Here is a 12636-nt window from a genome sequence, read left to right as displayed (position 1 = left end):
AATGGTTGGGTTAAAACAGGTAACAGTAAACCAGTTCTTGATTTTTTTCTTCCACCAAAAACCATGAAAAAAATTCTCTCATTAATAATCAGACAATGATAATTCTGACACTAATTTTCAGTTATTGGAAGAGTATTTTCAAAAAACTTCCTTAAAATTCAATTTAAGAAAAGATACAGTATTACTTGAAAAGAGAATCTGAGTATTGTAACAAAATTTTATATTAAACATAATCTGGAAACTACTTAAGACTTTGCAAATAGTTGCAATACCTTATTTTATTCATTAGGCTTTTATTACTGAGCTAGCTGGTTTTGTAAAAACAAAACACAATGAACATGCTACTACAACAGCTTCTGCAGGACTGTTCTATTAGATAAAAAAAATGTTACTGCCTGTTTAAAAATCATAGTTTAAAGTATTATAATCCCCAGTTAGCAAAAAGCTTCTAGAAGAAACAGACTTTTGCAGTTTGGTGTCACACAGTTAAAAACAAGATTAGAAACTGATAAAGAATGAACTTCAAAAGCCAGAAATATCACCCAGAAGCTAAAATTGTTAACTTACTGTAAAATTATATTGATGCTGATCAAAAAGGTCAAAAAAGAAGAAAATATGTCAAACAAATTTAACAAACTTTGGCCCATCTTATTCTAATTTGTCTAAATGAAACCTGGTGAATTTCATCTAGCCTTGTAATATTCAAAGTTCTTATGCTGCCCTCTTGTGCACATTTTCTCTTTAGTCAACTAAAGTTTTATATTTAAAAAAAAATTATTTCTTTAAATTAGAGGAAGGCTAATCAAGTATCTCAGCAATTAAGATCTATTATAACATATTTCTATTCAAAGACTCATAAACAAGATATTTTAATTCCCAGTTACCAAAGACCTGTACAGGTTTCACCAAAAAACTGCATAGGTACTGCATAAGTAAGTACTATATTTATTTTTTTCTCAACAGAAAAATTTATTTGGAGGCTTTGGTTATGTAAAACCTTTTAGAAGCCTTGAATTACCTGCATTCAAGAAAGAAAACAAAAACAACTTACCAGAATGTACAAAACAGTTTTCCAAAGTGGTAAGGAGCATGAGAAACTTGAGAAATGAGGTTTGGAAAAGTGGAAGAACTGTGCAAAAAGCTTAAGAATCTCTGCACTCCAGGCCCCCCAATCCCAAAGCACAGTGAAGGAGATGCCAGCTGGTTTGCAAGAGGCCAGTAAGCTTCAAAACAGGCATTACTCAGGGTTCCCTGGTCCTGAAGCACATTGAGAAGGACAGCAGCTGGTTTTGGCTTTGCTGGCTGTAACTCGTAAAACTGGTCAACATTACCTGCACTTCGCTATAGGACACAGACATCTGAAAAGCCAACACTGAAGAGGAATGCAGAACTACTTAAAACTGTAACTGAGCACTTCAGGGAACAAAACTGAATAGATTAGGCTTATAGCAAAACTGCTGTTATACCACTCCTCTCTGATGGTGCATTATAAAAATACGCTTTTCAACAATGAGCTATATTCAGATGTTAATGCCGCCTTGAAATAGATTTTTTTTAACAGAATAGATATCATTGCCATTTCTTGAAAAGGAAAAGTTTTACACTACCTTTGATTGCAGCTCTGAATAAGAGTAGTGCATCATGGTTTTTAATGAAAATACATTTATTATGACACTTCAAAACAAAAAACAGCTCAAGTAGAAAATAAACAGGTGATTTCATGATAATCTGAAGTGTACAGAAGAACTATATGAATGAAACAAGCATGTAACTGATGGTTTGCGGTTCCTACTCCCCTACAATGCAGTACAATATCTGACAGTTTCACATTTATGTTGCTTTTGAAAAGAACTACATGCAAGGTTGTAGTTTCATGCTGCCTAAATAGCCTCAAGTAGAATGTGGTTTACATTTCTTTTCAGACTGTGCATCATGAAAAAAGATTTAGAATAAAGAATGAAAGGTATCAATGAAATAAATTACATAGTAGTGCAAAACCTGAGAAAACTAATACAACAAAGTCAACCATCAGAAGAACAATTTAGCAATAAATCAAAACTTTTTCAAAGCAAGACTAGTACTTGATACCTTAATGATTGGTACCAGAAAAAGCTTCTCAATAGTAGCATGAAGTCTGGTGCCGGTCACTTTACTCTTACCATAATAATAATAAATCAGCCTACATTTGCAGAGCACTGCAGTATTTTAGGAAGCTCTGAATGTTGAAATATCTTATAAAATCATAACATTTAATTTTAGAAAGTCAAAGTCTTTTGTAAATGATGTGTCATAACCTAAGTACTGTTTCCTTCATGAATTAGAGTAACATGAACTAAGGTTTTCTTTCAAACTTAGAAACCTCTGAATTATAATCTTTTTTTTTCGCTTTCAAATATGTCTACTTAGATTAATATTTTTTCTTATTAAAGTCTATGTTTTATGTTACTGCCAGTATTGAGCCATTCCTTAGATATTATTTAGTATGTAGCAAATATACAAAGGTATAGATGCAACAAAGTCAGTGGGATTATTATCTTCCCCTGAAATGACACAAAGATAAAACCCAGCTATTACCAGTTCAAAATCAATGAAACCTGCATGAAAAAAATATCCAAAAAGGAGCATTTCACAGAATTGAAACGTCACTTTCTGCAGCACATAATTGTATACACATTCAAGTAAAACCAGCCTGTCTAACTTCATGATAGTGGTTCACATAAAGACAAGCTGGATCTGCAATAAAAACAACAAACTGCAAAGAACAGCTCCAGAAAAGAACGTATAGTGTACAACAATAATTTATAGTCTCATGGAATAATTTTGCAACATTTATGTTCTACTTCAGGTTCAGTGTAGCCCTGCTACCAAAAAAGAAAGACTTTAGGGTTTTTGAAAATCATTTACATCTTAACTTCTTCAGATAACTTAAGAAAGTTGCATTAATAATCTGAAGAAACACTGAATTCCTTGGGCACAACCTTGTTAAGCTGCTGTGTACCAAATACTGTGGCAGTATTGTATCATTATTTTTACAGATGTTTGTAACAAATAAAGCAAGGAAATACAGAATTTTTCTCTCTTTTGGTTAATTGCATTTTTTAGAAATCCTGATCTTCTAAAATGATGTTAAATATATTCCGTATATAGGAGGTCCCTTTGGACAAAATTACCACTTTTGTTCCAGTAACTACCTAAATAACGAAATTATGTCAATAAAACCTTAAAACACTATTCTGGCCTGCAGTTTATATGACTTGCACTATGAATTCTTTCAAAGTAGTTGGTGATACATGAAGAAAAATATTTGTTAAAGTTTATGAACTTGCCACTGTGGAAAAAAAAAACTTACTACCCTGCCCATAAAGTATATTTTCATCAATTTCCTCACCAAAAAGGAAAATATCCGTAATGTTGCCTCCAGTAGTTGTCACAATGCCATAGCTTCTTCCACTAAGTACAATGAAAATTACTCCAAAAAAAACCGTTTTCAGAAATCAGTTATCAGAGTTATTTACTTAGAAATACTTTTCTAAAATAACTTTAAATAGTCTACTTTTATACTTGTTAAGGTCTGCTAGTAAATGACAGTCATATTCTATTATGAACTGCCCTAGAAAACTCATTTAGTAGGACTGATTTAAAGCCATAACATTTACTGTATTAAAAATTTTACAGATGGTCCTTGTAGAAATTTAGAATATTTTTTTTTTAAGGATCATTTATAATGTTAAGTAATGCACATGTGTTTACACATGCATGCACTTTTGGAAATATTGATTTCTCCATAGGAATAGTCCCTTTTTTTAAAATAGTTCTTTAAAAGTCTGGAGCTGCAAACCAAACACTTTTTTTTTTTTTTTTGCCAAGTTGTTGCAGTTAATTTTTTGTCTAATAATCTATTACAATATACTATTGCAATATACACATGCATTTTCATTACAATATACTGTCTTTATTATTTCTGTTTTATTATTGTAATATACATGCATAATGCAGATTGCCATCTATATATATTTACCTCTCAAAAAGTTGAGAAATGGGAAAACCTGGTAGGCAGTTTAATTCTATAACAAAATTTACCAAACAGAGAAATAAATTCTACATCTTGAAACAGCAGTATCCCCTCTCCCTCATTCTCCTCAAAGTGATGTAAAGTGAAAACTTTTAGTTAGTATGCCATTTAGGTTAAACTTAATCATATACTATTTCTTTAATAATATAATTAATGAATTTACCTGAAAAAACATTATATGTATCGGTGAGATTGGAATTGAATATCAGTATAGTTTTGTCAGCCAAGCCGCATGCCAGCATCTCTCCATCCCCTATAAAGACGAGAGTCTAATGATTTATATTTGAAAGCAACAAGGACATAATATGTTGTTTCTTTTCATCATAAAGATCACATATGTCACTATAACAAAACACAAACCAGATATTCTTTTCATATTTTTAACACATATTTGTATGAACATCACAAACTCATGTGGCAGAATTTGGTAGGAATTTGTGCACAATTCATTTTTTGTCCTTATGTATTACCAAAACAGTTGTTAATCACAAGGCAGAAATTCACTTTTCACAAAAAAAGCGCTACAAAATTTAAGTGCAGACATTTTTAAGTGTTGTTTAAATTTATGTCCTTACACTCATTTTTTTATATCTACTTATTACAGTTATATCACCTTTTATTACATATTAGAATAAAAAGCACATTAATTATTCTGGATCACTTCTTAAAGATGATAAATTTCCTTCATAAAGTAATCCTAAAAAACATCCAAGTGCAGTCAGATTGTTCATTTATTTTGGTAATCAGCGGGGCACATGATGAGAGGATAGACGTCCTTAATGTCTACATAATGGTAGCAATTTGTGAAATTTAACCTTTTGCTCAAAAGCTTTCGTGAAAAAATTACAATAATAAAGAACAGATAAATGAACCAATGGGAAAAAAATAAGAAAGGGTGGAGCAAGAGAGGACAGCATTGAGAGAAAGTAAGGAAACAAAGACAGAATTCAAGTCAATGGTACTAGGTTCACTGTGAAAAGTATTTTTAAAGAGGTACCACCTGAAAACCTCCTTCATAAATCTCCTGAGCATCTTTACAATGTGAGAGGGAATAAATGTCATGTCTGACCTCACCAACATTACACACTGCAATCCATGGTCCAAGTACCACCCACACTGCGGGCTCAGAATACTATATTCCATAACACATTTTTTCCCACATGATGGCAGTATAAACAGATAAGAGATCCATATGTCTAATCTCTGAGAGTCATCTACTAAAAGCAAATTTTAACTGAGGCACATAATTGGGTAGACATATATGCTAAGAAGAAGCATTCCAGAATCTTTCTTGCTGTTACTAGTTACTAAATGCACCAGTATACTAATAAAAACTACTTTACAAAAATATTTTTTCATTTTAGCTGACAAGCAATATTTCAGTTGACTTTTTCACCAAGTACTAGTAATTGCACATACTAAATAATGGTGTTAAATATTTTTATCACAAAAGTAAGGTAAGTAGTCCTAGACATAATATTCAAAAAAATGCATGCTCCACAAACTCAAAGGTATGAAGTCTTTGAGGTAAAGGGTGGTGCTCTTCTGCAAATTTCCCCCACTTTTCCTAGTTTTGACAGCATGCATTTTCAGCATGAGAGCTGATTTGCAAATATATAAGGCAAGTGATATAGTCAGCCACATGCACAGAACTAACAATATATAAACATTCTTGTTTATACAGAATGAGAGAAAATAATTTTGCATAGAATTTCTGAGGCTTGTTTAATGGAACATCATCTCAAATCCTGAATAAAATTGTTTTCTAACTCAGCAACAAGTCATAACTCCTAACGCCTCCAATACTACAAAAAGATGTTTAAGAAATCTAAGGAGATGTGCATTAACTCATTCATGCATCTTTACAACATCTTAAGTTTTACTTAAGTTTTCCATTTAATTCTCTACTATGTTTAAAGATGCAGATAAGTATTACTGTGATTCATACTTTTTATAAAGTCCACTTGAAAGATTGTTCCAAGCTGCAATTTGAAGTTGCATAATCGCAACAGAAAATAGATTGCAAAGCTAGGAGCCATCTGGTCAACACAGACTACAACAATAAGAGAACACCTCTTTACAAGCTTGCAGTAACATGATTTTTTTTTACTCCATGAAAAAAAGCTCTGCAGTTTTTGCTAATCCTTGTCTTGCTAAACTGTGGTTGTTTAAGCCTTTGTGTGCATGCATGTGTGTGCAAGAGACAGACAGAGAAAGATGTTCCTTCCTCAGAGTAAGTAAAAGAGGATTTATACTTAAAATGTATTATTGAAAATATAGCAATGCTTTTCTTTGCTAAAAAAGAACTGTTCATTTTAAGTTCACATAACATTCCTAGGAATAAGCTCTCTGCAACCAATTTATTTCAGGAGCCATAAAAATTAATGTATTCCCATTCTCAAGGGAACAGAGAGATTGATGGAATATGTTTTAGAAAAGTTACCATTGCACCTAATTGCTTTTATTTCTTCAAGCTGAAAGTTGCTCTTGGCCTCAAAATATTTATACAGATATATCTTTTTTTAATACCTTGAAAATATTGTGGTTTGCATGTACATTGACATAATTATATACTTGGTAATAGATTTGATTGCTAAGTGGTTTCTGTATGATCATATTTATATGGATAGGAAAAGACTAAACCTATTACAAGACCTGTTTTTCCAACACAGTTAAGAAAAATACCATTTTTTTGGATGGTATGGAAGAATTATTTTTTATTATATTTTAATAAATAAAACCTAAATAATCTTTACATAAGAAATAGGAGTATTCTGATTCTTCTGAAATGTAACTTCAACTTTTAATACACCCTAGTGACACTAAGTAAATATCCCAGAAAATCAATTCCTTAGTGAAAGAACTTGTTAGACTCCTAATTTTCAAGTTGTAGTGGGAAAGTCATAGAACAAGTCCAAAATGAAAAAAGACATAAAACTGAAGAATTAGGATCCTTTTGCATATATGATGGCAGCCTGCATGGTTTTGCAAGTTAAAAAATTGATGATCAAACAGTACATGCCATTGCCAGAAATTTTTCTGGGAATTTACCTAGCAAATCCATGGTCTTAATAAACCACGTCACACAAACTCAGTTTTTCTTTCTGCACACTGACACAACTATACATTTTATAAAGCCGGTACATACCAGAATACTGAATGCAACAAATTGGGGTTGGTTTACAAGTAACAGATATCTTTTTTTCATGTTTGATTGGAGGATAACTTTCCATTGGATATTCTTTATTTTTACTTCAAAGAAGGAAAAAAGAGAAAGAGAGGAAAAATATTAAGATATCTAAATCCAGTACATTTCCATTTCAATTATGAAATAAATGTGCTTTGGGAGCTATTCTATATATATGTATATAAATATTTCCTGGAAAGCTTATGTTAAATCCCAGATAAAAAACAGAATGAATTTTAAACTGTCATACTCTAAATTACTCTTATCACTGACTGTTATGAATTCACAAGATCAAGAATTAACATCGACTTGTACATAAAATTAAACTTCAAACTTCTTAAGATGCATACCTATCTAACAACAGTATTTAAAGAATGCAAATTCTACCTTGTGACAATAAGAAATATGAAAAATATCTCCATATGTAAAAATAAGAATTACACTGATCACCTATTTACCAAGATACTAAAAAAAACCCACACAAAACTTAAGTGATAAGTAGTCTAACCTACTAACCTACCATAAAGTATTGCAAACCAATCTTGGAATTATTTGAAGTGATCATCTAAAGCCTTCTCTATGTGTGCAAGGACTACAAAGACTGAGTCTTGAGCTATTAAGTGTTTTTAAACAATTTAAAAGTGGGGGGGTTTAAGAGAAAAATTATGGCATTAATCATTCTTTACTTTTACATTTGTACTACATAGAACAAAGATTCTACATAATACTAAAGACAAAACATGTGTGTAACATCCCAATTTAACATGCCACACCAATGGACATGAAAGTGCCAGCTCTAAAAACCCATTCGTTCTTTGTGTCCACAGTGATGATGAAACCACTGGTCAAATTGTACCATTATATATACTTTTTTTTTTAATTTAATGCAATTAAATTTATAATCTGATAATCTTAATCGCTTGTTGCAGTAATTTTATAGCAAATTTACAAAGCCTTTTAGTTCCAGTGATACCCCTAACTTAAAAGTTCCAATGTCAGAAGCAGCCACAAACCGTATTTCCAATTGAACTGTATTTATCCTCATTTTAATTTGTTCCTCCTCTAATGGAGGTTGCTAGATTACCTACCTTTTACAGCTGGTCTTCCACTTTGACACCTCATTCTTCTTCAGATTAGTGTTTGGAGAAAACATGGTCATTCTACAGGAAAGAACACAGATTCTCCTATATGAAACATTAAATGTTGCTTGGGAGAAATAGTTTCTTTTAAGCGAAAAACAACCTACTCCCTTCTTAATATTTATGTCTACTGTAATGTCAGTAGGCAAGACAATGTACACACTGATGACAAAATAAACCTGGCAATGATCTAATGCTCGAATTTGCACCTAAATTTTCCTTTTGTTGGATAATGCATTCTGAGGGTCAAAATCCATTTATATAAAGTTCTCAGACATTTCTTTCTGCAGTTGAAGAAACGAAAGGTTTAATCATAAGAAAGAGAATGCCTAATATAGATTTTCAAAGGAAGCTGAATACTGACCAGAAGCTGTGAAAAATCTGTTTTACAGCAATTTTTTTAAATTATTTTCTGTGATAGCATCATAGCTGGTTTTCATGTGTGAATAATTTCACAGTCATGAGACTACATGGCTCCATGACAAAATATCACACAGCAATAAAAAAGACAAAATAGCAATGTGGTTACTCACTGTGGTGCTGCTGTATAACCTGACGACTTAATTTTATTATGGAAAACCAATGGCTGATCTTTCACTATGCTTTTCACTCCTATTGTAAAATGATTAAATTACATTAAAATGTTTCTTTAACATTATATTTTTACACTTAATGTAGATACCTTAGGCTAGCACAGTAGAAATATTTGGTGTCTCCTTATATTACAAAACACACTTAAGACCAATCACACTAAAATAAGGATTACTGAGAAAAGGAAAGAAATCTGAACTGTTACATTGCATATCATCCCTCCTCCGATAATATCAATGAGTAGGAACTTCTTTAAACTTTGAGTTAACAAGAATATTGTTCTAAGGAACTTTTTTCATCATTCACAAATATATTTTCTAGTTGCCTATTTCATACTTAGACTTTATATGCACTAGCTATTATATATTCACACCTCATATTTGGAACATGGAATGCATCTAAAGATCACTAACAAACTGGCTGGTGGGTACACATAAATCTTCGCGGTTTTATGTGGCTTAAGCCATTAATGTCTGCATTCACATTGCTGTACTAAAAAGCTTGAAGGGCAGCCTCGACCCCAAAACTAAATATGAGCATTTCATATCAGCAGAAACAAATGGATCATATAAATGTCATAAAGGGGGAAATCTTGTTGATATTCCCAGGGAAGAACTTCAGGTGCATTGGGAGTGATCTCATGGACACATTTACCTATGCTGAGGATAGAAGCTCTTTCAACTCCCACCAGCTTTCCTTTCTTTTTATGTAGCAATGAGGCAGAAAAGGGTCCTTCCTGGGAAGCTCCTAGCACCACTTGCCCTAAGAGACCATGAGATCTCCTTACAGCACCTAATCTATCTGAGCATGAGGTGTCAGCAAGAGTAGTACTGTTGTCAGTGCTGGGTGTCCGAAGCAGCCTGGAATTCTAGCTAAAACATTGTAGATGCATTCTTAGAATATCATATAACATTAAAGACAGCCTTTGACATTCTAACAGGTCCAACAAGTATAATCAATATATTAAAAATAGATTATTTCTTCATATCTACAGCTACCAGTATTTTTACATCTTTCCTAAAGAAAAGGTGATGATGAAAAAATTATTTTGTAACTGTTTTAGGACTTTGCTTTACTGTTGCTAAGCAAAAAAGCTAGAAGTACTTCAACAGCAACTGGAAGTCAGATCTGTCTTTTTTTAAGCAGTAAGAAACTGAGGCAAAAATTAACTTCTAAACTTGCAGGTATTGACAAAAGACTATTCAGGACAATGAAATTAACAAAAACAGGTAACCAAAATGAAGAAAAAAATTACAAATTATACAGAAAAATACATAGCATGCTATGGAAAAAAAAAATACTTTTGAAAAATGTGAACATTCTACATTATTTAACTCTTTTAAAACCCACAGAAAGTTCTCAGAGGATTGGTTTTGAAAGAAAAATACCTTATTATCATCATTTTCACTACAAGTACATATGTAGGATATGATATACTACTAGAACTATAAAATTCTTCCTACTAGAATAAAAATATAACGCAATATGTTTAAAACAGAAATCAATATATTGATTGTATTAGGCACCAGCCAGTTGTGAGTCAGTTACTGTTATTAAAAATATAACATTATTAATTCATTTCAGGAATGGTTTACACTTACCAAATGTTTTACTAGAAGGTTCTTTCAGATTTTTCTTTAAACCTTTACACAACGGAGAATTCGTCAATAAAGAACACCTAAGTTATAAAACCAAGCACAAAAATCGATCAATCCAATGAAGAAAAGCATAAGATTAGGAAAAGGTGTCAGCACTTCTTTTCAGCTATTTCTGTGCATGTGTGTATGTATACATCTGATACTAGTGAGATTTTCATAAATACCTAGGCATAGTGGATTAGTTATCAGCTCAGATACCCAGCAGCCCAGACAAGCTTTGGCCCTGACTAGATCCACAAACCATTGCATTTACATGTTAAATCCCATTTCTGTGAAGATTAACTGATGATTTTATTATAAGCACTGACATCTGCACTTTAGTGTATATTTTAGGGGGTTTATTAACTTCAAGATGCCAGTATTTTCTTAGAAATCATTTACAGAGACATAAGGGACAAGAAAGTAGCAGTCAGCATGGATTCACCAAGGGGAAGTCATGCCTGATCAGCTTGATAAACTTCTATAATAAAATGACTTGTTTGGTAGAAATGGGGAGAGCAGTGGATATTGTCTGACTTCAGTAAGGGTTTCCATACTCTCTTGCATAAGATCCTCCTAGAGAAGCTGATGAAGTATGGGCTAGATGAGCACACAGTGATTTGGATGGAAAACCAGCTGAACAGCCAGGCCCAGAGTGATACCTGTGGCACAAAGTCTAGTTGGAGGCCAGTAATGGAGTACCCCAGGTGTCGATAACGGGTCCAATTCCGTTCAACATCTGTATTAATAATAGGGATGAAGGAGCAGAGAGTACCCTCACCATATTTGCTGACACAAAACTGAGAGGAGTGTCTGATACATCAGAAAGTTGTGCTGCCATCCAGAGAGACATCCACAGGCTGGAGAAATGGGCTGACAGCCACCTCATGAAGATCAACAAGGGGAAGTGAAAAGTCCTGTGCTGGGGAAGGAACAACCCTATGCACCAGTAGATGGCTGTAAGGAAGACTCTAGAGACAGGCTCTGCGCCCAGTGCCCAGCGGAAGGACAAGAGGCAATGGGCAAAAACTGAAACACAGCAGGTTCTGTCTGAACACCAGGAAACACTTTTTTGCTGTGAGGGTGACTGAGCACTGTCACAGGTTGCCCAGAGAGGTTGTGGTGTCTCCCTCCTTGGAGATATTCAAAAGTTGTTTGGACATGGTGCACTGGACTGTAGGTGACCCTGCTTGAGCAGGGCAGTTGGACAAGCTGATTTGCAGAGGTAATTTACAACCTCAACCATTCTGTGATTTCTCCTACTCAATACAACTAAAGCATGACAGGAAAAGAAGTAAAATAAAACCATGTCAACAAATAGCACTACAACACCATGTGATGCGCTTCAATGTCAGGAAAATGAATGCATAATCCAACTCAGAGGAAAAAACATATAGTTATTCTGTACCTAGCAATAACTGAATGACTGTTCTCACTTCTACGTAGGAGAAAATCACTCTGCTGAGTTCTCACCAATGCAGCAAGGTTAACTTCCAACACTGCGATCATATCTTCAAACATCGAGGTGATCAAGCACAAAACCTGCAGCAATTATACCGTAAAATAACACCCCATTTAAGTCATAATTTAAGCTCCAACACTGAAGAATTTATAGTGGAAAATGAAATCACTTTCTGTTATTCATGAAAATTAGTCAAAAATATCCACAGGTTTAGTCTTGCAGAGCATTAAATAGTAAAAAGCGGTTAATGTTGTCCTTCAAAAATATACTTGTGTTGCTTAAATAAGTACCTTAACAGACTTGCATATATAACAGCCACAGAAATTCCAATACTTTCTACAACAGACTTACTTCTGCAATAAGAGTTTGAGAAAAGAAAAACACATGGAAGAAAGATCGGTTTCAGAGACATGCTGAGAATATGCTAAGAGATGAATTTAAAATAAAATCCTCCTTTTAAACAAAACACTGCTGTGTTAAATATGTAGAAAGGCATAGATTGAGCTCAGTTCTGTAGGAAAACTGTAACATAAAATGGAGTATACAGT

General features: G+C 33.2%; 1 protein-coding gene across 1 annotated transcript in view; it reads right to left on the bottom strand.

Moving 5' to 3' along the window:
- WDR27 (WD repeat domain 27) overlaps positions 1–12636 on the bottom strand; it is a 130550-nt gene that overhangs the window by 103751 nt on the left and 14163 nt on the right. The window contains exons 11-16 of the mRNA XM_056344721.1: positions 12035–12168; positions 10591–10667; positions 8932–9010; positions 8348–8419; positions 7221–7324; positions 4236–4325 (exon numbers count right to left, since the gene is read on the bottom strand). Of these exons, the coding sequence (XP_056200696.1) occupies positions 4236–4325; positions 7221–7324; positions 8348–8419; positions 8932–9010; positions 10591–10667; positions 12035–12168 (556 nt within the window). The remainder of the gene's footprint in view (positions 1–4235; positions 4326–7220; positions 7325–8347; positions 8420–8931; positions 9011–10590; positions 10668–12034; positions 12169–12636) is intronic.

This window comes from Falco biarmicus, chromosome 6 (genome assembly GCF_023638135.1).
Source record: "Falco biarmicus isolate bFalBia1 chromosome 6, bFalBia1.pri, whole genome shotgun sequence".
NCBI classification, from domain to species: domain Eukaryota; kingdom Metazoa; phylum Chordata; class Aves; order Falconiformes; family Falconidae; genus Falco; species Falco biarmicus.
The sequence above is the reverse complement of the archived record's forward strand: the minus strand, read 5'-3'. Positions and strand labels throughout refer to the sequence as shown.